Here is a 26,342-nt window from a genome sequence, read left to right as displayed (position 1 = left end):
TGAAACTTTAGTAAATTATAATAATATTAAAGGAGCAATCAATTCTATGGTTTTGATCCTGAAAAGAAAAAGCTGAAAATTATATTAAATATGGATCCCTATCTATCCACAATAGTTCAACCATCTTGAGGTATAGTATGCACAAAAGTGACAAACTGCATGATGCACTGGCTGTCTGGTAGGAGTCTGAATGATTGACGAATTAGCTTAAGAATTTATGGATGGTTAAAACTGACCATTTGTTATAGCGGCTTAACTGGTTTCCTCAGACATCAGGTGAGACTTGTGAGGAAATCACCTGTTAACTCACCCATGATGCAACCCCCAGATTCCCATTGTATTTTAAGCCTTTGAGTGTAAATAATCTTACAGTGTAGTGCTTACTTATACAGTACATACTATCATCATAATATAAAACTGTAAATAGAAATGACTTCAGCTTTATACAGTGCATAGACATGATTTTTAACACTGATTTGCAGATCAAACTAATACAAATTTTGTAATTATAGAAAACACTGTATTGGCAAATGTATTTGTTTACTTGTATAGATTTTTAAAGTAATGGTCCATTTACTTTATTTGGTGTATGTTTAACAATAATAATTGCTTACACTTATAAAGCACTTTTCTGGACACTCCACTCAAAGCACTTTTCAAGTAATGGGGACACCCCCCACGACCACCAATGTGCAGCCATAGTGTGCCAGAACACTCACCACACATCCGCTGTCAGTGGGGAGGAGAGCAGAGTGATGAAACCAATTCATAGATGGGGATTATTAGGAGGCCATGATTGATCAAGTCCAATGGGAAATTTGGACAGGACACCTGGTAACCGCTACTCTTTTCGAGAAAAATTCTGGGATTTTTAATGACCATAGAGTCAGGACCTCGGATTTACGTATCATCCAAAGGATGGTGCCTTTTTTTTACAGTATAGCATTCCCATCACTATACTGGGGCATTAGGACCCACAGAGGCTGCAGGGTGAGCACTCCCTGCTGGCCCCACTAACACCTCTTCCAGCAACAACCTCAGTGTTTCCCAGAAGGTCTTCCATCCAGGTACTGACCAGGCTCCCACCTGCTTAGCTTCAATGGGATGAGTTGCAGGGTGATATGGCTGCTGGCTGTTAGAATGTTTGATTAATTCACTACCTAATCAGAAAATTATCTTAACAGAATGTTTGTTTCTCCTGTGGTATTCAGTTAATTATGGATTAAGATAACTATGTAGTTTTAGGGTTTCATAGTTGCACATCCAATGCAGTATCTGGGTGGTATGATGCACCGTTCATTTCTTGGTGACTGAGAAGTCTGTATACAATGGGATTTTCAGTGACATTAATATTTATAGTACCCTTCTCCTGCTTTTCAATGACTTTATCCCTGACTTGCTTTGAAAGCTCCTTAGTTTTCATGGTTGATGGCTCCTTGGTTTTCACTTTTTTGCCTTTGCTTGAATTTATTTGACCAAGGAACTTCACAAAGGCAGGTGTTTTAGTCTGAAATAATAAGAACCGCTATACTGTAACTGCATACAGACAAGGCCCACCCAAATAATTTTAGGACTTAAGCTAATTTAATTAGAAATTTTAACTTAATATTAAGTTAATTTTATTATTTCAATTTTTCTTTCATATTGGTTATTTATAGTATGTTGTATTGGTATTTATTTCTTTTTGTGTTTGTTTTGAATGTGCGGAGCATGTTGTGTGTAAAACAAATATGAATTAGTACTTCATAGGGTATCACTACAAAGGAGCAAGGATCTGAGTGCAAGGCACTGTGTAGACATGATAGACATGTTTGATAAATCAACAGATAAACTCTTGAAATTGAACTGAAATATGGTTGAATTAGCAATGCAGAAAGCAGCAGCTTGAAATAGAGAATAAACTGATAGCATTTCTTTGTCAATCTCATTTTGGATTTTAAAGAATGTCATATGTACAGAGATGACAAGATGTCTGCACCAATATTTCAGTGCTACATATGCAGGCATTCAAAGTGCGCGGCACAGACACGTACCGCAGGTAATTGGCTACGGCGTCGCGCGTCACGATGCAAAATACCGCGGTACGTGATTGGTTGACCGACAGGGGCACTCGTGGTGCGTTGGTCAGTCATAGAAAGATTTAAATGTCTTTACTGTGCCCATTTTAGTATTGAATATTTATATGGAATTTTACCACTGAAGGGAAATCTTAGTAGCTGAGCATAAAAAGAATAGGAGCATACTGTAACGCATGTGAAGGCCATAAACGATATTAATTTTGGAATATAAACATACAGTATATGGCTGGTCTCGGTACTTTAAAGAAAACATACACACCAGTATTCCATTTCTCCCTAAACATTTTAAGCATCGAAGTCTTTAACTAACATGATACCGGAGTCAACAAGCATACTTTTAGAATTTGATTAAAAGTCACTATAATATGGAAAATCTAAAGAAATTAATAATGATATAATTATATAATATATAAAATATATTATTTGCCACATCTTAAGTGTATTTCTTATATTTTTAATTTAAAAATATTAGAAAAATAATTACATTCCTTAAATAATTATATTTATATATATATCTTATAAGAACTATTGTCAAAATTGATTTTTTTTCCTTTTATAAAAAGTACAATTTGTTGTGATTGTAGTGCCTTCACACAGCAAGACAAAGACAAAGTGGAATACTTAATTTGTCTGCAAGTATCAGCTTAAGCCTGGAGAGTAACAAATATAAAGAAGATATTAAATTAGATATTAAATTAGGTATACAGATCACTATAATACGATTTACAAACATTTTAAAGATAAAACAATCATTTTAATAAATGATTCTGCTTTCTAAAAGCAGATAAAATATAAATCCCTTATTTATCCCTGAAAAATAAATTCCTTTGTATTTAATATTAAATGTGAAATGATCAGGTGTGAAAGTGAGACCTTCCCATTAGGTTGAAAATAACTTCTGACATTGCTGAAATGTTCTGTCTGAAAAGTAGTAGTGTAGCCATTTTCTAGGCTTTTAGGGCAAATTTCTATATTCATTATCATTGTGCTCTTCTCTGATTCACAATGAAGCCTCCTTCTCTGACATGGTTAGCAGTGAATCATGTATGTTTTATTTTTATGGCACAAAGCAGACACATTTTGACAAGGACTCTGAATTGCATCTTCATGCTTTTAGCTCAAGATTAAAGTGTAATACAGTAATTCAGTCCAAAACTGTAGCTAAGCAGGCTTTATAAGCACATTAAAAAATCAGCAGATGACCTGGAAAATGCTGAATTACTCCAATTTAAGAAAAGAAAATTAGCTCCATTAGGTAACTCAGATGAAATGAAATCTGGACAGAACTATTGCCCTTGAAGACTAGAGCTAGGCACACTGGACATAAACCAAACGAGACTGCAGGTAGAAATGCTACAAAAAATCAATAGCTATTCCTTTGGCTTGAGGGCAGCTTTGCAGTGGAGTAAAGCAATTTAATTTATTTAAGGATATCCAGGTTATATCTTACTTTTATTACTTCAGTGAAAGAAACATTTACCATCACTCAGCTTCTCATTCATTCTGTGAGCTGCCTACCTTGCAGTCTTTGCTCTTTCTGCTAAAAGTCGGGCCTGAGATCCGGGCTACGTCTCCAGGGGCATGGGGGAACGAGCTATCGATGTGGATGTAGTGACCAGAAGGGTCCCGCAGTGTGTGGTCTATCGAGGGGCCTGTGCCAACATTTGGTGTGCTTCCAGTTTTCAGAAGCCAGTCAAAGTCATCTCCTTGCCACTGGCGCCAGGAGCAAAGGTCAAACTCAAAATCACAGCGGCCATGGAAGGTTTCTGTGGAACAGTTGGATAATTTATACCATTATACAGAGATCACCTGTACAGTAAAATGACAGAAATGCAAACTTTATCAAATCTAGAGGACAAACAAATAAGTCAGTAGGCACATGAATGGATCACCAAAAGGAGAATAGTCCCTGTCTTTTACTAGTACTAAAATGTATTGAATGTGTTGGACAGTATCTGCTATTGAAAGTTTCAGAATGTGTTATTAAAGGTTTGCATGGTTTATGCACAAAAAACTCTACATGTACTGTAATGACCACATTGTTATTCATTGTGTAGACAATCATTATACTCCAGACAATCAAACAATTGTTAAGCACAGTAGAATAAAACATGTACTTGCTGTAATGCAGATTTTCTTAAAATTGTACATCTAGGCTTACACTAGATGGTTCAAGGAAGGATGTTAAGAAAAATAAATTGCTTAATGCTCTCACATGACCTTAAAAACTCAGGCAAACTTAACTTCTGTTTACAAGATTGCAGTTGAACTGTTAAAAGCAATATCCAATTGTTTATTAATTTAAAATAAAACCTTTATTCTGCCTACAGATTTTTGTGTTCATTGAACACATTAATCGTGAACGCATTCATGATCATGTACTTTTTTGTGTTCAATTAATTCATTCATACACAGAAATAAAGTAAATTAATGATTGAACCCTTAATATTGTATCGCAAAATGGAGAAAAATGTATTTATGGTTTTAGCACTCTACATACAATACAAGTATTTAGTTTTGTGTAGCATTTATGAGCTTTTTCAGAGCACATTTATCTTGTCAGTTTGAACTGGTCTTCACCAGGATAACCATGCAGCTAATAAGGTAATATAAAAAAAGAAAATGAAGTTTAACTTAATATTAAGTTAATTTTATTATTTCAATTTTTCTTTCATATTGGTTATTTATAGTATGTTGTATTGGTATTTATTTCTTTTTGTGTTTGTTTTGAATGTGCGGAGCATGTTGTGTGTAAAACAAATATGAATTAGTACTTCATAGGGTATCACTACAAAGGAGCAAGGATCTGAGTGCAAGGCACTGTGTAGACATGATAGACATGTTTGATAAATCAACAGATAAACTCTTGAAATTGAACTGAAATATGGTTGAATTAGCAATGCAGAAAGCAGCAGCTTGAAATAGAGAATAAACTGATAGCATTTCTTTGTCAATCTCATTTTGGATTTTAAAGAATGTCATATGTACAGAGATGACAAGATGTCTGCACCAATATTTCAGTGCTACATATGCAGGCATTCAAAGTGCGCGGCACAGACACGTACCGCAGGTAATTGGCTACGGCGTCGCGCGTCACGATGCAAAATACCGCGGTACGTGATTGGTTGACCGACAGGGGCACTCGTGGTGCGTTGGTCAGTCATAGAAAGATTTAAATGTCTTTACTGTGCCCATTTTAGTATTGAATATTTATATGGAATTTTACCACTGAAGGGAAATCTTAGTAGCTGAGCATAAAAAGAATAGGAGCATACTGTAACGCATGTGAAGGCCATAAACGATATTAATTTTGGAATATAAACATACAGTATATGGCTGGTCTCGGTACTTTAAAGAAAACATACACACCAGTATTCCATTTCTCCCTAAACATTTTAAGCATCGAAGTCTTTAACTAACATGATACCGGAGTCAACAAAAAATGTATTTATGGTTTTAGCACTCTACATACAATACAAGTATTTAGTTTTGTGTAGCATTTATGAGCTTTTTCAGAGCACATTTATCTTGTCAGTTTGAACTGGTCTTCACCAGGATAACCATGCAGCTAATAAGGTAATATAAAAAAAGAAAATGAAGTTCAAAATGGATATATAGTATTCGCAACTTTTTTGAAATGATAAATTATCAAGGGGTAGGGACTGCAGACTCTTCTTCTGGTAACTGAACTGCCAGAGCTCACTGTATCTGTGTGTATGAATGTTTACATATACGGTATACTGTACATGGAGAACATTAACAATACCTTAATTCACATTTGTATAAAGAGCCATATTAAAAACTACCTGCAGTGCATAGAAAAATGGACTCTTGAGTATACGAAACATTGCAAAAAATATTTGTATACCTCCTGATATTTTGTCAGTGCCTAGCGAGCTACACAAAATTGTTATTATCGTGAAACTGGGCTCAAATATTATCCAGCACATACTGTAACAAAGGTATTCAAATCATGCCTCTTTCTCATGTATGTATTGTGTCTACTCATATGATTCTGTACTTACTGTATTTTGTAGTCATATTTATTATCATTAACTATGACAATTTTACTCATGTTACATGTTTCCTTGGAGAACGTCTTTAAGGTACAACTTGTAGAACAATATGACATCTATTTCAAACACTGCAGACTACTGAGAAGCTGTAAGAACTTCCCAGCTATAGAGTACTAAAACCATCAATACAGAAGTGCTAGATAGGAATTTTGATCTGTGCACTCTTACTTATCAATAAGGCTTGTCTGTTTGCACACTGCTCATAAAGATGGAAACTCATGGAACTTACACAATGAAAAGAAGCAGTATAAAAAGCAGGCAGCCATATTTTCTAAGTAGGGAAAACACCAAAATGACACCATTCCCTTCTAGTCCTGTTTGTGATATAGACATTTAATCAACCTAAACACTAAGAATCCTCTCTTTACTTCCCGTCTTCTAGACATTTTTTGAAGTTACTGTGTACAATTTAGTGTACTTTCTACCTATGTATAAAACCATTTCCATACAACTTTTTACTGGAAACTTTATTATGGCAAATAAGAATACAAACTATGAATGTCTAAGGTGTTTTCTATGAAAAATGTAGGAGTGACACTAGAATGACTTAGTTCGATAAATATTTGCAGTTCTAAAACAGAATCCTACTCACATTGCCTTTTCTGTTAAGTTTTTGGAAGCAAATTAAACACTTTTACACACTTCAACTCTGATGTTTTATTCAGAATCACATCAAGAAGTTATTTTAAAATATATTTTATGATAAGGTTTAGAGGTTATAGAGACTACAGCTTTTATGCTGTGTTTCTATCTTAACACAGAGTTTTGTATTCATGTAGGATATTAATTCACTGGGGATTGTTATATTTGAAAATCTCTGTTTCTAAACTTCATGTGCCATAATTAAAACAAATACTAATTTTTGGGTACGTTCTGTCATATAGGATACAGTGCACCAGGTGTGTGGAAGGTGCTCAAACCACAGCAACATAGAGTATATCTCAGACAGCAAATCCATCTTGTTTCAGGAAATGTCTAAGAAGACCTAACCACAAGACATTGGTTCTGGCATACACTGTGCTCCCTTCATACTTCATTTTTAATCTGTGGTTGAAATCAGTTAGGAATACTTCAGTTTTCCAAACACAGGAAGAAATCAAAATACATGTACATTCCAGTACATGACAGTTATGACAGTTGGCAAAAAGCTTTGAAAGTATCATTACTTCACTTACACTTGCTTAAAAGTCTTGGTTAGAAAAAACAGAAAAGAGAAAACAGGATAGCTTTGGGAATAGTAACACAAACGTTAGTGGTGGTAAACAGGCTTGTTAAAAAGATTATTACTCACTGCAAATATATGGATTCTCATCTGTCGAATCTCCACAGTCATTGTTAAAGTCACACAAGTTGTCTTCTGGGATACAATATTTGTTGGCACATGCATATTCATTACTGTCACATGGCCGGTCTGGAATCAGCAGAGGGGCACAGTTTTCAAAGGATACGTCATCCACCGATACATCTCCGATGTAACTGACACCACGTTTTGCTCTCAGTATAATCTGTCAGAGTTAAACAAATGCAAGTAAAAAAACACGTTAAACTGTTTATGTATAATTCATCAGACTTTTCTCATGGTTTGATTTAGTGAATAGTATTGTATAGTAGTATTGTATATCTGCATGACAACAGTGATTATTCAGAATACAGAATGATTTTACACAAATCTATGCCTTTTGGTATTAATGTGTGTTTATTTTGAGTTTACAGTTAGGAGCAGTAAGCACTAAGGCACTTGGTTCAAAGATAATATATTGCACACATATTCTGAATACAGTATATATATAAGCAGCTTGCATATATATGACGAAGGTGTCCACACTAACCACAGTATAATAATATAATTACATTTAAAAAAACCCAAAAACGTGCAATAGCACACGTAATGCATACAACATAAGGAAACAATCTCAGCAAAGAAAGTCCAGTGGCCAGTTCTTGGGCTATACTGTTAATTGAAAGGTAGTTGACAGGGATTCCTTTGCAGCAGCAAATTTAGCAGGATTGCTTAGACTAGAGTTACAGTACCTCATCTTGTTAATTAATGTAATACAAACAAGTAATTAATGTATTAAAAATGAATACATTAAACAATTAATGTATTACAAAAAACTTTTCTAATACATTTGCTTAATCAACAATAGTAAAGCTCTAATGCACACAAGCAAGTAGGTTATATAGATAACAATATCTTCTGTGTGTATACTGTATCAAGTAATAACAATATTTAGTAATGTTGTGCACTTCTGTGACTTGTCGTGTCAAACAATTAGGAAGCGTGGGAAATTGATTTAAAATTAATACAACTGAGAAGTAGACATACATGTGAGAATGTGGTCTCTTTTTTCTTTGGCATTACTCAAGAAAAAGAGTAATTAAATCAGAATAAAAACTTGGACAGAGAAACAAATATTTATTAACAGTTTCAGTAAATAGCACAGTGCTAAACAATACATTAACTAATAACAATATACACAAAACACTGCATTCCAGCGGCCTACATTCTATAAACTAATTTTGAACTGGTAGAATTTGGATTTGGCATAGGAGACAGAGATGATGAAGGGATGAAGAAGGAGGCTAAAAGATCTTTGTAAATCTTTGTAAACAGTATTTCCTTCACAGATTGAAAAAAAAGATAATTCCTTCATAAACCTGAAGGTTCCAAGCAAGTTTGTGGCAATATCAGTGAAAGTAATACAACTCCTATAATCAGTGCTCAGAATTCACAGCCTGCCAAAAGTCAGCTCAGAAAGGTGGGAACCTCATTCCTGCACAGTACAAGGGATGTAGTGGTATGCAGAGCTGGTGATTAAACTGATGATTACAATTTAGGAGGATACAAAAGAAAAAAACTGTGAAATCAAATCTTGTATAAAAAGTAGAAAAATGTAACACCATGTAATGTAATGTAAATCATGAAAATCTCAGTATACAGTACAGTCCTCAGTAATGAGAAGCAAAAACCTTGCTCTGTTAAACATCAGTTCCATATGAATCAGTGAAACCTACCCTTTGATATTTAAAATATGGATAAATAGTAATGAATGTCAAGTGAAGTGTACAAAGATCATGGTATTTATAAACTTAACTGAACACTTCTCAAAATGCATCTTACAGCTAAACCCTATGCTTTCCCAAATGAACTTTACTTTTAAACAGGCTCATATGAATGGCTGTGCTGCTTGAAGAGATGTTGGTTTAAATCCTGTTAAACTTGATAACGCTTGAAATCAGTGGCCTTCAGGCCTGGTAGGTATATCTACATATTTAATCATATGGGGTGAAAATGAAAAATGAGGTCCTTAAAAATGCAGTACAGAGCAAGATCAAAGTCGTTTTCCCCTGACAGGTTTTAAGATGTTTTAACTCAATTTTATTCAAATGGAATAAGACAATATTACATCAACATCAGTTGCTCTTTCACAATACGAACAAACATACTGAACAGTTTTTATTAAAATAAAAGCCTTCGAACTTCTAACTGCCTTATTCCTTAATTTTGTAAATATTTCTCTGCAATAATGTATTTTTTTAATGTTTAAAAATGATCAAACAATAATCTCACCTATTTTCAGCTATGGTACCTATATATACTGTAAAAATCATATTTTTTATTTGATTTAGTTTTGACTTATGTATTTTGTTTCTGCATTTGCCATTTGCATTTGCCAAACACAGATCTTACTCTGCTACTGTCCATGGTTCTTTTCTTTTGCCTACTGAAGAAAGCCAAATGCATCAGTTAACTCAATAATCTATGAAACACCCCATGATGTGGAATTCAAACTATACTTAAAAGTGAAATTCTTGCAAGTCTTCTTGCTGTTTGGTCTCACCACGTCAACCAGGAGTCCTACTACCCCATCAAGCTACAACAGTCCACTTACTTACAACCAAATCTATCTTCAGTCCTGCATCCTTTTTCCAAGTCTGTCCGGTCCTACTTCCATATGCATTTGAAACAACATGCTTTCCTGAGTCCTATGCCGACTTGCCTTCGACCTCATGTCTCCATTAGCCCCATACTCTATGCCCATCCTTCTTTCTATATAATCAGTATTATTTCACAACCTGTCCCACTTTTGTCTGCCACACCACCAAAACCTTTTCAACACTTTCAGAAGCTCTATACTGGATCTTCATTTACAAGTTTCCAATTATCCTTCATTTCTCATTTGGCCTTTATTCTGCTTTTTTAGATGTATGAACCCCCTTCAACATGGAGAAAACCAAACCTTCCTTTGAGTCATTTTGAATTGTCCTTGATTCTCCCCTTTCACATCTCCTAGTCACAAGCAAAGTTTGACTGCATTAAGACAATTCTCACCAGTTCTACTAAGTCAATGTGAGCTCTTAACCCTCCCCAGTTACTTAAAGTATGTTAAACTATGACATACTGTATATAGCTTAATTCTGCTGCTACCAGTCAGCTGGCTGGAGCAGTGAGGGCAAGCACAGTAAAGGAAAGGTCCTGCTGTGTGCCACTTCACAGCGTTGGCGGATGTACTGTAACACAAATCTGTCTCTGCAAAATGTCCTTTCTAGTCCATTTCAACAACCATATATACTCATCTAAAATAGCTATCTCTTCCTACCCACCACTCTTCAAAATATTAAGTGAGTGACTTTTTCCTAGTTCCTCCACTTACTTCTCAAAGCTGGAACTAAGATGGCTTTAGTACCAAATACCATTCCTTCGATTGGCACAGCCATCTTCACTGCTTATCAAGAAAACCTGACTGCCATGTTTGATTCCATGAACACTGCTGCTCTGAAGTTATGGAGTTTATATCACATCTGAACCCATCCACTTTATCTGTGCTCACTATGATTGATTACTATGATTCAGTGTTATGTTAAATTATATGTTTCCCTTTTTCATCCTTGCTCAAACACTGTTTTTTGTCCTAAACTTACTTTCTCTTTGGCAGATTTGGAAATGCTGCTGAAGCGTTCTTCATATCTTCCATTTCCATCTTATACCTTGATATAGTAACCATATCTTCATCCATACTCTATTTTATCTTTTATAATTTCAGGATTACGCGTCGGTAATCCTTCATCATTTCTTTAGGGGGTTCTGATAGCACAGTTTGTACAGATGCGTTGTTGTTCTCTTCAGCCAGTTGAGTTACCTCAATATAGCTCAGCATTTGATTTATGCTTATTCTATGCCTTAAATATTGTTTGAACAAACTACATCATTTTATCTGGTAAGATTATCTTTTGAATAGAAAAATATCTGCACCATGTTGCAAACTACTTGCTCTCAATATCACATCAAAGAATTAATGCAATAATTGTTTCCCAAGTTCCTTCTATTTCATAAAACTCCCACTTTACTGGTGAAAAGTCTGTTAGACAGGATGTTGTGAGCAGTATACTAAACAGCAACAGTACGTATTCAGTACCTCTTCCTCGCAGAACTCTGTAAAATCTCTTATCACATAGCACCATAAATGTTCTAAGGAAAAGATATGCATTTCACGGACTTTATCCATCTAACTCCAGATGGGGAATTGAAACCTTTTCTGAATTGTGTTATACAGTACATGTAAAAATAAACATATTTCAATTAATTCAATACGAGATGCAATGTAAATTAAAAAAATGAACTAAACCTCAAAATTCAAACGAATTCCCAGGAATACTTCTCCTTTCCTCCAAAGGTCACCCTGATTTCCAGTTTGAGACCAGAGCACATGTGTCACATTGCCAAATTTACTGAGAACCTGCAAAGAGAAATGGGTTTTTAGCTATCCAGCATTTTACCTTTTTAGACTGAAAAAAGTGTAACATTTTTCACCTGGATGACAAACTCCTGAACTCTATGACAAAAACATTTTACACTGAAATATTTGGGGGATTATTTTATGGATGGTGTGATGCAGCTTATCATTAGGCCATGCAAACCAAGATATTATTGTTAGAAGAAATTTTAAGTGAAATGAATAATGTGTTTCCAATTACTGAGGAAAAAACCAGTAACAAAATCAACCTACCCCTTCTAATATCATACCCCTTTTCACAACATTTTATAACAAATACCCCTGAACCTTTAGGGACATTGAGTGTAAGTGAATGCTACATTTTAAAGACATTTTTTTCACACTGATCATTGGTTGATTCTCTCTAATTTATTAAACTCAGACTAAAGAGTTAAAATGAGATGGGCAAGTTCTAAATGTAGAAACCCTCAAGAAATTATTTTTACTACCAACTTTAATTATTGCTGGAGACTTTCTGATTTACCAGGAAGTAGTACAAAAACTCTTAAATAAAAAGCAGATGCATGGTACTTACAAATCCAGCTTTCTCTTTTAATGAGTACAGTATTCTTCAAAACAATGAAAAATATATTCAGTTCTGGCACGTAAAATGGATTGAAGATGAATAAAAATCAATATGTGGCTGAAGGTAGCTCATTAATAATTTCACACACGGTGTTATGCCAAGTGTGTGCATACTTCTATCTCTGCAGGTAAAAAAATAAAGCAATTTTACAGAAGAACAGTCATTCATAATTACCTGCAAGGTCCCCACTGTGACTCCTTTCATGTAGTACCAGAACACCAGTGTACACTGCGGCCCAGTCTGAGATATGACGGGGGTCACAAGGTCAGCGATGTGGCCAAACTGTCCATTTGAACTGTCTGCATACATGTACCAGCCTTCTGGAGTGCCTCTGGGAAGGAAACACAAAACATTAAGTCTTCTACTGTGTGTATGTCCGAATGCACTCCTTAGAATTTGAGAAACATTTATATTCTCTATTAATAAGCTGCACAACTCAAATTCAACTTTGTGCTTTATATTTTGTTCAGAATAGTTAACACTTATCATGCAACTTGAGGTCTTATAGTTTATAATGGTATTTTTCACTCAGAATAATCTAGGAATAATCTAGGATGCTGAATCTAGGAATTCAGCATACTGAAAGGTTTAAGGATTTTTTAAGTCACAATAAAATTTGGCTTAATCCACTTGACCAATGGCCAACCTCCTAACCATAGAACAAGGAGGTAGGACCCCCAAGTGGTGTGAGGAGTCACCAATGGGCAGCTGCAAACATGGAGCTGGGGTTGAGGTGGAATGCAAAAAGACATGCATTACAGTACAAGTATGTGGGAGTGAGAATGGGATTATATATTATATATGGTATTTATAATGTTTTAGGTGAAGAAATGACATCAGGTTTAATTATGAATCACTGACAGTTGACGCTGGTTGAATTTAGCTGTTGTCATCCCTCCCAAACGTTCATTATAAACTCCATAAAAAGTTACATGCTGCACATCTTAATCACCGACCCCCTACACACAAAACAAGGCATGATTTAGATAGTGCTCCAGAATGAGTACAGAACCATGGAGAACAACTGGCATGTATTTTGCAAGTAGCAATATAAAATATCTCAAAGAATGCATTGTCACAAAAATCAAATAGAAAGAAGTATTTTTGCATAATAATATTTTACATGAATGCATAGGATGATTATGCTCTACTCAATCCAAGTTTTTACATTTTTCACATACAATATGATTTACTTCAGCTGAATGGTTCTATGACCAGAGCACAGCTTACCAGCATGTGCAAAGTTTCCCAGTCACGTACAATGGTAATCAAGGACAGTTTGCAATACATTCAAATACTGTTGTCTCTCTTGACCTCTTGACAGAGGGAACAATTGAATCTAAGAGCAATAGGAAAATAATTTGCTCTTTCTGAATGTGGGTTTGATGCGACAGTCAGACAAGCATCCTCTGTAAATTGATACTTACAAGGTATGATCTGTTTTTGGTCTGTGGTTTGCTTCCCCAGGATATATTGTTAAACCTTGTCCAGTAAGCCACAAAAATGCTTGTTTGAATTTTGAATTTGTTTTCAGATTCTGATACCAGCCACACCTATTTCCCTTTTCAAAATCACACTTTGGACGCACTGCAAGAGAAAAGTGAGCAAAACATGCACAACAAATGCACAGATGTTGTTAGCAACTTTGTGTGTATACACAGGGGTTATACTGTAGGTGTCATAAAATGTAAAAGCAATGAGTTTCGGTTGGGGAGTTTACCTAGCTGTTTATGGTAGCCTTAAGACAACTATTATTCTTTGATGGCCTCTTCAGATTTTATGTTCTAAGGTGTTGCACACATCTCATAAAGCTGTCTCAGAAAGTACCTGATGGTGACTCTAGTCACTAACATATCTTACGTAATGTCTCTTTTATTACACATGAAGATACAGTATTACCACCTTTTGCCATGATCTCATCAGATTTTGGAAGCTAAGCAAGTCGTCTGGGCCTGGTCAGTAAAAAAGAATATAATAATGTTATACAAACAAGGGGGGAGGGGCATTTGGTCTCATCTTGCTCTTTTGGTAGTTTAGAATCTAAGAATCTAAGCAGATCTAAACTTTTGACCACCCATTTCTTAAAAGTGTCCATAGTTTGTGCCTGTTCCAGTCTGTCCCACCACTTTGTGGGTAAAGAAGTTTCACATTCTGTGTCATAAATTAATTCCTATTAAGTTTCTAATTTTGATCCTGTGTTTACGTTTAACTGTTATGTCTGGCAGTTTATTTATGTCCATTAGCAGGGGAAAAATACTGAAGTCTGTGTATGATTCTGGAGTTTGGAATAGTACATATCTGATTCTGTACAGTTTAACTGGTTGATTCCAAATTGCAACAGAAGTTTTCTAGTGGATTGCAAATAACATTTCTTAAGGTCTGTAAAAGTAAGCAAAGGCAGTGTGTGACATTCAGACTCCATTTTTCTTTGCAAAATTTAAAAAAGCATTTTGTCATTTTGTGTGGGTGGGGTAATTCTGCTGAACACTGGAAATTTGGGGGTGCCTGAGGACACTACATATGTTTCAATCCTTTGCACAGGGTTTTTATTATGTTGTGTAGGCTAGCTACACTTATAACAAAAATGAATAAATACATTATAGAACATCAGAAGAGTTAATAAAATCTTGGTTTGTAATAGTGATCCTAAACACAACACAATTTCCTGTGAAACATGTATACAGTAAATGCATTAATAAGGAACAGGTAAAGTTTTATTCCATGCTAAAAAAAGAAGAAAACAAAACACAATGTTTCGACTGTGGAGCCTTCCTCACACCTGAAGAAGGAATAAACCTTGTTCCTCATTTAGAATAATGTGTGTGTTCAGCTGTGATCGACTGGCATCCCATCCAGGGAGTATGCCACCGTGTGCCTTTTGCTTGCTGGGGAGGGTCCAGTTGGATGAAGTGGTTAGAAAATGAAGGAATGAATTAATGAATTACAGAGACTAATACTAACTGTATACTTGTAAAAAAAGTACCCGTTTTGAGAACAGATGAGGATCTCAAAGATCCAGACTAGTTGTGCTTTTAAAATAATTCTCAATAAATGATGTGTAAAGCTGGACCAAGAAGTAAAAAGAACAGAGGTAATATAAAAGGAATGCCTTGTTCTTACCACAGGCTAGTTCATCAGTTTTATCAGAGCAATCCTCTCTAAAATCACATTTTTTCACAAGGTCAATGCAATCACCAGTTGCACTGCACATATATTTGCCCTCTGGACAGCTGTGTGGATACTCAGTTGTAGGATATAAGGTTCCTGAGGGTATTGTAGGGCCAGTTGAAGGTAAATCACCTGAAGAAAAAAAGTTAGCTGCGTAAATATTATTTAGCTAAGAGAAAGTCAAGTGCTGTAGGGATTTTATATCAAATGAAATTGCTGTTATGCAACAATGTATCATCTAGTCTGTAAGAACATTTTTACACACCTCTACTATGCGAATTTTGAAAAACAGTATTGTAGTAGTAGCTGTTTCCCCACAAGAGATTTATCAGGGAGAGGCACTAAGGTGATTGACCCAGGAACTGGAAAACCCTGTTTGTTCCAGAGGGGAGACGAGGATAGATTGCTAATTTCCTGTAACCTCAAGGGGCCTTAAGTGACCACAGAACTGTTCAAGTCAGAATTGCTCCAAACTCTCAAAAGTTCAGAATCTGGGCTTAGCCAAAATTAAAGAGTATTAAAGATGGTTCGCCGCAGATACTGTAGGTGTGTTCAAGTTTTAAAAGTCATCTCACACGATAATATGATCTGTGAGTAAAGGAGATGCTGTATACTGTAGAACAAGTAAGTGCCCACATCTTTACACCACTATTTATGTTCTACTTCTTTGAGCTTCCTTACTAACTAATAAATATGAGAATGTAGTCCTCTCATAACCAGAAAGTGTCAACTCGAAGTATAACTCACACTCACTGCTCAGTCGGTTAAACCATCAGCTGCTGAGGGTACAGCCTTCAACTACAAACAGGTTCGGAGAGCATTTCATCTCGGGACTACACAGAGTGCAGGGCAACAAAATCACAAAATGGCTAGTTTCCTCCTTTAATGCGTACATGTTATTTTTGTGCCTTTGTTTATTTGAATTTTCGGACCACTGTTTCTTTTTTGTTTCCTTTTCCTTGTTTTATTTATCTATTATTATTATTATTATTGCATTTAAAGGGTCCAGTCTCAATTGTTTTATGGTATTTATATTTCAAACACAATTCTCCATACATTATTACTCATGCTATTGAATGAATTACATTAAGCAGATATGAAGTGCAGAAGAGTTTCCTGCTTCTTACTGTACATTGAGCAAAAGACACCCTTCTTTTACAAACTCCAAGTGCCTAATAAAAGTATGTTTAAGTAATTAAAACAATCACCATAATAGAGAATGCAGCCCATGAAGGACAAGTCATCAATCGCTATGTCTCCATTAAAGTCATCTCCCACAGTGCCTTCCACCAATATCTGTCAGAGAAAAACAGCAAACCCAGAATGAATAAGATCATCTTACCAGCACTCAATGAAATAAAAATAGAAACAAAATTTCAAGAGAGCCTATAGAAAACTATGATTAAAATACTATGATATATAATACCTCTGTAGTCAAGAAAACAGCTTCTGAATTACATTCCTATACATACAGTAATTCAGTTTATTATTTAGTTCATTTAGTTTATTTAGTTATTATTATTTGTTAATTAAAAAAAATAGACAAGAATCAAGAGAAATACTATTTTTGGCTTTTGATTTACAGGGACGGTGCTTCAGCATCTCACACTGCAGGGAAAGAAGTGAACTAAAGGGCTCTGCACTTTTTTACTGATTTGCAATTCATCTGCAGGATTTCATTATTGCAATGCAGTACATTGGCTGGTTTGTAGATGGAGCATCTGAAAATCTAATCATTTAAACACAGTATGGCAGTTAGGCTCTATGATTTCAACAATGCAGCTGTAATTGACCCCCAAAAAATGTTTTAGCCTTTGTGATCCAGCAATAATACAAGAACAGAAGCCTTCATACTAAGAGAAAACACAGGCTATGCACAAATTCTCTCAACTCCAGATACACTTTGGTTTCAAAGCAGCAAAACAGAAAACTGTTAAGAGAAGTCTTGGCATGCAGTAGGTACGAGGAAAATCAGAGTAGTCACAGTGATAAGGGAACCTGAAGAGCAAAAGTAAATTCAGTATAATGGTTTAGGCACCAGCAATACCACTTTTAATGTGAAAGCTACAGCATACTGCAGTTCACCGACACTTGTACCATGCATTTACTTAGCTGTGCCAATGTTCTATGCAGTTTGTATGACATATGGTCTTCTTTGTGGTTTAGCTGTACTTTACTGTGCATTTGTAATGTAGTAGCCCAGTAAAGTGTTATAGGTACAGTAATCAGATTTCTGGTTTTCTGATGAGGCGAAATTCTGAGCTCTACCATTCTAGAATCATTAATGAAACAGCACTTAACTAAACAATTAACTAATTATGCTACATACAGTACCTCCAAACCCAAACTGGAAGGAAAATAAAATTTCATATCCGAACTACCACGAAAGCATTGATATTTTTCTAACGCACAATTCTAGAAGTTAGACTGTTTTTTTTAATTCAGCATGGTGCATCATAAAAGTTGTTTACCCATACTGACAGAAAACACCAGCAGCAGAAATGAAAGTCATCCTCTTCACAGTCAACAGAACCTCATTCACACCTGATATGCATGATTCAGCAGTTGTGATATTTAATAAGCCCTGAAAAGGGTTCTGAAATGCAATTGGGGTGTGGAGTTAAGCATGTAATTGTTCAAGTAAGCTGGATGTTCAACCGTTAAGATATTTTAGTGAATGCTGTCATCACCCACTTTATAACCAAATTAAATATTTATGATTAATATACTCTGTACTTATTGTGAATTTCTAAAGACTGTGTATGCAGGAAAGGTTCTTACACAGATACAAGTTTTTTTAAAGTGAAAGATATATCACTTCACTTCATCTCTTTTGTACAGTACCCTCCAAATGTATTCATACCTCTGATGGAATAGATATAATTATATAACTATTAGCAGATGAAGATACTGAATGAATCATATTGCTTAAAAATGCCTAAACATTTTATAAAGTTATCTTTCAAATCAGAAATCAAGTCTAAAACACAGGATGGTCACATTGTTTTCACACCACTACGTATTTCTTTAAATAAAATTAAACAAAAACAAATCTACTGTAACATTCTTGTCTTTGGAAGTAAAATGTAAGCCTCTGTAACTACTGTATACTGTATATAGCCCTCTAATGGTATCCCCATTTACCACGCACATTAAAGGAGGTTTCAAATTATTATATATAACAAATATGATTTGCTCTGTGCAATACTAGTATGATTACAATTCAATATTATTGTAACTTTTTGAGGCAAATTATCAATCTGTAATTTATTTTGCTATGGTGTTTTTTTTTTTTGTTCCTGTTTAATCAGGGGCAAGAATAAACCTGGAGGGCTCTGTATATCCAATCTCAATTTCGCTAACATCTTTATGATCCACATTTCAATACTTATACTGTATTTGTATGAATATTTATAGTGCTCTAAATCTGTCATTTAATATTAGGTTCCTTCCCAGTACACCACGATCTGATTGTTTGTGTAAGGTTGCTAATGTGTTTGTAATTAATACATCATTATGCTACCAGTAGCACAAATGGAGATCATAGTTAAATATGAGAACCATTGCTATTAATTCAGACAACATATTGATTTCCTTTACTTCCATATTCAAATACCTACATACTGTACTACATAAATACACATTACCAGGATAAAGTGGTATAAAAGTTAAGATCAGCTCCTAAAATGAAGAATCAAGATCTGGTCAATAAGTCCTCAAACCCAGGTAAAATAAACGCTAAATTATAAAATAAAATGGTTTGAGCATTCACTCAAGAATCATATTATGGTAAACATTGAATTACGAAGTGTTACAGTCATAAAGATTCATAGATATTAGCAAATAACCTCAGTGAAAAATCACAAATCTTTCCAGATAAACAAACATCCCGAGCAGCCACTATTGCAATTTTTGGATTTAGAGTACTGCAGTTTTCTGTACTGAATATTATTGTATGTGGAGGAAATTGCAGGTGTTTTTTCCCCGTTTTGACATATTCATTATTTGTATAAAATTAATGTGTTTTTTTTCAAATTATATTTAACTGTCCACTTTCTAAAATGAAATAAAAGACCAAAGGTTGTAATGTTCTGTATGTTTCAAAACAGTCTTGCAATGCATATTTAAAAATTTTGTGACTTCACTGACTTCAGTAGCAACTGCTTTCAGAATTCCAGTTTAAGACAAATATGGCATGTGCATCCAGTTCCTCAACAGATGGTTGAGGAATGCAAAAATATTATCTTTTCACTTCACAGGCTACAGAAAAGACCTGCCCTCTCTGTCAGCAGACATTATCCTAATCCTAATCTTGTTTTGTCCAAATTGTGAATGAAATTCCACATTAGAGTCACTTACTATTCTGTACATTTGATACAACAGGAGCAGACTTTTCTTTTCTTCTCCTGAATAGGGCATTATGATAATTTATTCCATGTTTCTGGGAAACAGGAGCTTAACACATCAATTTATACAGCCTGCCCTTTACAGGAAATACTATTTGGAGTGTTTTTAAAGGGAAAACAATCTGGACCAGTTCACATCAAAAGAACAGGAAATTCCTTTCATTCTTTCTTTTGTTTTATAGATATAGAAATGCAATTAACATATAAAAGGGGGGGGATGAAATCAATTAGAAAGCAAAGTCTAACACAGCATAAAGGCAGGTGAAGACACATGGAGACAGAAAGTGGCAGGATTGTAAAATGCAAGACAAGAGCATAAGCAAGCCTGTTTACATTTTCCTCATGGCTTGTATTACAGGTATATATATTTTTAAACCTATAAAACAAATTTGAAAAGAACTGTAATATTACAGAATTTACAGAACCTATAAGGAATTATTCATTTTCAAAACTGTGCATAACTTATAGTATATAGTAAATATACTACTATATATGGTATATACTGTATTGTATACTGTATACTATATAATAAACTACAGTATACAGTAGTATAGTATATTGTTATTACAGTGTAGTAAATATGTTGCTTGAAGCACAAAACCATGAGCAGTATGTATATGTAGATGGTTTAGATCTGATCTATAAGACCAATAGGAACATCTTCCATGTCCAACACTTCTGTTTCCTGTTACATTAAGTGTAAGAAATATTTTTGAAAACATTTCACAATTGTATCCCATTTATGTTTACTGAGTATCCAAGCAAGAGCTACCTAGTGATACCTTGTGAGGTAACTAATTTAGAAACCAAAGATGAATACTTATTTCTGCAACTCCATATAACACTATGGCAATTTATAAACATGGATTCACACCTTACATTATTATAGAATATTAACTATTAACAAGACATCCAGTAAATATATTTTTCCCATTAGTAGTAGGTTAAATGTTAATATCACAACAAAATACTACAAACCGAATTCAGGAATGTCAATTTCATAGCACAAAATATTGTGTATTAAGCATGGTAGCCTTCAATTCATTTTACAAGCTGGGAACATCAGCGATATAAATTTCCTGATCCAAAGCTTCAAGATGTGTTCTTTCTTAAATACAAGTTAAACACATCCCTACACATTGAAAATGTCTTTGAACACTGAATAAAATGATTGCACAAAGGTTTTATATTAAACAGCCATTTTAAGGCAAAGTGTGTTATGATTAAAGTCATTTATCATGCAAGCTGAGTTGCCTTTGTTATCTGTTTCACAGAAATCCAGAATGTTTTCAAAGATGGATTTAATATAATAAGGGATGTTTCTATTGTAGTTAAAGTAGGTATGAGGGAGAAATTACTGTTGAGTTACACCACAATCCTAAAAGCGTCATTTTTTTTATCTTCTTGGAAGCTATAAAAAATCCTGTCAGTGTGACAGAAAGAGAATAAATATTTTTAAATTACATTAGGAATAATAAAATAGTCTGAATTAATTTCTAGTGAAGAAATAAATGTTTTCATAGACTTAAAATCCTTTTGCCTCCTACACTGCCTTTTGCTGTTTATCTTTCACACATCACATAAGAATTAAAGGGCAAAGATTTGCCTAAATTACATCCAAACAAAATAAAACACTTCTTCAGCTTCCATCATTTACTGTAAAACATTGTCAGGAATGATTTACAAATTGCTCTTAAATCTAGAGAATAAACGGATCATTTTGCTTATTACCCCATACCCTCCTCCTATGAATGAATCCCAATCAAACTTGTTGCTGGCTTTTTAGGCTCACAATATATTTGACTCAATGATAGGAATTGTCCAGTTATCATTAACCATACTTGCTGCATCCAAGTTTTAAAAGTTCACTGTTTCTCTTTTTGTCTTTGTTCTCTATCTGCTCCTTATATATATACTCTCATTTTTCTGTGAATTAAGTGATGTTCACCTTATAAATTCCTTTAATATTTTCAAGGCTTCTTTCTTCATATGCTGTGTACTGGAAGAAATCTAATTTAGTTCTTTCAACCTATCACTAGACCTCATGTTCTTCAGCCTAGAAATGCCTAAAAACCTCCTGTTAAGGTCAAATAACCCATCATGTTTTTAATCTGGAGAACTGTTCACAGTAACCAGGATGTGACCAATTCAGTGGTTGATAAGACGGAGTGGATTCAACTTAATTTACCATTCCAGGTCCTGTGCGCTGTATGTAAACATGTAAGGATATATGTAAGGATTCATATAACTTGACAGGTTTTTTTTAAATTACATACAGTTTTGGAAGAGCATATGCTGTGCATCTGCAGAAGCAAACCAGCAGATGGAAGGAAAGGACCCACCTACTTAGATAAAGTGAAACACTAATGAGTCACTTCATTACAATGCTCTGATGTTGCACCATGAGAAGGAATTGGCTGTATACCATGAGGATACTGTACAAGTGCTGTGTAGTACCTGAATTAAAATAAAGTGAAAGTTTTTTTTTGTTGCTTTGTCAGTTCACAGGATGTGTAATAAAAGTAGAAGGTATGTTTTAATTTCACCTTCGCTTCATTGCAGGAAGACTAGGCAATTATGAAAGATTTGCCTTTCAGCATGATAATTACCTTAAATACACAAGCAAACCTGAATTAACTTAAATTATTTAAATTAGAAAAGCAACCAAGTTTTTAAATCATTTGATCAATCAAGGACTGTAAAGCAAATCGAAGCCTGTTACAAATGCAATTACAGATAAATGGGACCAACAGAACATACAATTGGTTAAAATGAGAGGTCCTATTCATCAATCCTCTTAAATGAGAAATGTAGAAGCTAGGTATGATACTATGTGCTAAAGGAATCCAGTGACTGTAAGTACATACAGTATTTCAAATCTAAATTTTAGCAGAAGAAAAGTAGACTTATTGACCTTATCTTTTGATCCCAGCTTAATATATTTTAAACAAACTGAAAGGATACTCCTACAGCAGTGTCCCGCTGAAAAGACTTGTCAAATTTTTCAAAGCAATCTTTTTCATTTCTGAACTCATTTTGCTGAAAGTCATAGCCATTTAAGTAGTGTGAAAACAAATTTGAACAATAACGAATATCCAGTATCTAAATCAGTATTTTACACAAACCCTGATTAAAGAGGTGTACATTATTAGATGTAAATTGAATTTGAAATCAGTAGCACAGAAGTATGATATTTAATGTACAGTATACAGTATAGATTTAGGGAGAAGTGGGCTTGTTTGGACAAACCCTAATTTAGTTGGAGTAGAGGCAAAAGGCAGAGATTGTTTTGAATCCCCAAAGGAAGCCAGTAAGAAACTAATGTATATGCACAATACTAAAGGTATGAAATTAAAGAAAATAATAGGATACAGTTGGTAGAGTGAACAAAGAAAAGGAAGTTTTAATAATATAAATTAAGTAATATTTCTGAGCCAATTACTGAGAGTGGAGTGTTCAAAGCAAGATGCGTTAAAGAACATCGTCTCGAGTAGAGAAGAGTACAGTGGGTGGAAGGGGTGCTGGAATATGATTTTTTAATTAGTCAGCATCAGCACATTACTTCTACAACACAGCTCCACATAGAATCAACCATCTAAAAAGTGCTTATACAAACTGAAAGATGCTGATGAAGAATACAAAAGGGGATTTGGAGATATTTCACAAAGTCAAAGTGTAACCAGGTGACAAAGTGGTGGCACAAGAGTCAGGATTAGTGTCCTCGCGGAGGCTGCTAGCTACAGTAGATCCCCAATACCAGCTTTAGTATTCCTGTTACCTCTGGCCACCCTCCTGTTTTTTATAGTTTGTTGGAAAAACAAAGCTTTTGAATATGGGATCCCATGTGAATTCCTTCTGTGCACGCATCGGTGACAACAGACCACCAATTTAACCACATTATCATAAGCTGCTAGCACTGGGAAGGACCTGAAGAATGTCATCCCAGCCAGCAACATAGGGACTGTCAGGAAGTGGTCCAGTGGGTTTTGTGGGAACTGTAGTCTCAAAGTAACGCAGAATCTGTAAACAATCTGTAGACAATTTTTGTAGGCAGTTTCTGTACACATTTCTCCATAATTGGTGTTAACCCATACACCCTGGCTGTAGCTACTGCCTGCTATCAGGTTATTATTTGGTTCCCTGACCATGAAATTGTTTTTGCTCAACATATTTTTAATAGTGGACAACTGTTAGAAGGAATTTTATCATTCCTGTACTTTGTGTTTAAATTGTAAGTGTTTTCATTTGTCTTATGAGTTTGATTAATATTAATAGTATTAGTATTAGTACTGCACCATCCAGGAACAGTTGCCATTTACAAGTCCAGTAGATCCCCCTCTTGCTCACTTCCAGCAGTTATAGTACTCCCAATTCCCACACTGAATGTGGGGCCACCTGGGAACCTCAGCACCACCATCCATCAGGTCAAGTGGGTTTCCATTTTTAGTGTAAGAGTAGTCTTATGTGGAGGATAGGATCAAATAATTATTGTATTATGGGCTCTTATAACATCCCAAGACTCCCATAATTTTCCACCAGTGAAAAGGGTAGGGCACGAAAACCTTGATCTCAACCTCCACCAGTGAAGCAGTGTGCAGCCAGGGCCTTTGAAAAACTACATACAAAGTACAGTAACCACCAATTATCTTTTTTCTTTTACGAGCATCCATAGCAACCCCAGAAGTCTGTAATTGAGTATGCCATAGAACTAGATCTGGGATATCGTTTTACAGATAGGGATTACAAACTGATGATTACTCATCAGTTTATGAGGGGGTTGTGGAACCTGGAGATCTGGGACTGGCTTGTTCCCATGAAGCCAGATTTCTGACGTTCAGGGAACCCAAAATTGAATTGCAGCAGCTGGCCAGGGAGAAGTGATCAGCAGTGAGAACCGCCTGATTCTGCCTCTCCCAGAGTTTGACCAAGAGCTGAAAAAGCTGTGCCCCCTCAAATGTCTTCACAGCCCTAAGAGTCAGCAGTTGAAGCAGGATAGGAAGGGAGGGGCTAGTCTAACATCACTTATTCAGAAGTTGGTAACAAACCAACATGGATTTGAGGACAAGATAAAAGAGTGGAAACAGATTATGTCACAGAAAGCATAGGTTTCTGCTACTAGAAAAGCAATCAGATGGTGCACCTGAGATGGGAATAAACAAGATGAGCAAGACACTAATCTTGGGAGACTTCTGAGAAGACCAGCAAATTCAAGGAAATGGAGGCCAAGCAATGGTGCTGGCTCCTCCTGAGTGATAATAAGAGAGCAGATACTGTGAAATCTGCTGTTTTGGGGAAGGGAGAGCAGACATTTGAAGTGAAACAGCAAGAGAACAACTTCTAGCTTGCAAACCTTCATGATAAAGGTTGATGCAAGATGACCCAGGAGGAAAATGTCCCTTTTTTAAAGTGACCCATTACTGCTCCGCCCCATTAACTTTTACAAGGTCATTGCATATTCTCACTAAGAAAATTTCTTTATGGTGTATTTATTGTATGCAGTGCATATCAGTCATTTAAAAAAAGCATATAGAGATAAAAGATGTGTTTGAGGAGAGACACTCTTTTCAATACTATGTCCTACCTGAAAGGGCAGGGAACTGGTGATAAACAGAATTTCTCTTAACCACATATTGCCTTGCTCTCCATATTTCTCCCATAGAAGTTCTCCTCTGGTATTGGTGGATGTTCTCTTGAACACTGCAAGTCTGTATACATGCTCGCCGAACATGTGGTAGTTGAAGCGAAAAATACACTGATTGTCTTCATTCAGTGTTGTGGGATGGAAATTGTGACTCAGAAGCACTGCAGTGTCTTTAAACTTCTGAGGTGCGGAGGCCTCAATGAACAGATAGTGGCCATTCACGTTGCCCAAGGTATGGTCCTTCCAGGGTCCAGTGTTCAAAGTTGGGGTGGGGCCCTGGATTCTGGTCCAATCAAACTTATCATCAGTGTCCTGAGACCAATTGCAGAGCCCTTGTTCAAAGTTGCACTGCAGATCAGCAGCTGCAATAACACAGCACAAGGGAAATCAGCTTAAAAAACAATTTTAAAACCAATCACTTATTTGTTTCTAAGAGATTAGCCCATGAAGAAAACAGTTCAATTAGACTTTAATAGTAATTCTGTTAAATCATTTTAATTACTTACAAACTCTGGAGGAAAGGCTAAAGTTTTTTAGCTGCACAGATAACTTTCATGTCAAGAATAATGAACAAATTCTATAAATCAAATGCTAAACTTAAATCTAAATATAT

At 35.2% G+C, this 26,342-nt stretch overlaps 1 protein-coding gene across 1 annotated transcript in view; it reads right to left on the bottom strand.

Annotated features, from left to right (window-relative positions):
• malrd1 (MAM and LDL receptor class A domain containing 1) overlaps window positions 1-26,342 on the bottom strand; it is a 175,606-nt gene that overhangs the window by 77,869 nt on the left and 71,395 nt on the right. The window contains exons 27-34 of the mRNA XM_069191079.1: window positions 25,670-26,091; window positions 16,891-16,978; window positions 15,635-15,814; window positions 13,942-14,101; window positions 12,689-12,845; window positions 11,782-11,892; window positions 7,446-7,659; window positions 3,597-3,844 (exon numbers count right to left, since the gene is read on the bottom strand). Coding sequence (XP_069047180.1) covers window positions 3,597-3,844; window positions 7,446-7,659; window positions 11,782-11,892; window positions 12,689-12,845; window positions 13,942-14,101; window positions 15,635-15,814; window positions 16,891-16,978; window positions 25,670-26,091 — 1,580 coding nt within the window. The remainder of the gene's footprint in view (window positions 1-3,596; window positions 3,845-7,445; window positions 7,660-11,781; window positions 11,893-12,688; window positions 12,846-13,941; window positions 14,102-15,634; window positions 15,815-16,890; window positions 16,979-25,669; window positions 26,092-26,342) is intronic.

The sequence above is a fragment of the Lepisosteus oculatus genome, chromosome 6 (genome assembly GCF_040954835.1).
Source record: "Lepisosteus oculatus isolate fLepOcu1 chromosome 6, fLepOcu1.hap2, whole genome shotgun sequence".
NCBI lineage: Eukaryota > Metazoa > Chordata > Actinopteri > Semionotiformes > Lepisosteidae > Lepisosteus > Lepisosteus oculatus.
Note: the sequence above shows the minus strand (reverse complement) of the source record. Positions and strands in the feature narration are given on the sequence as shown.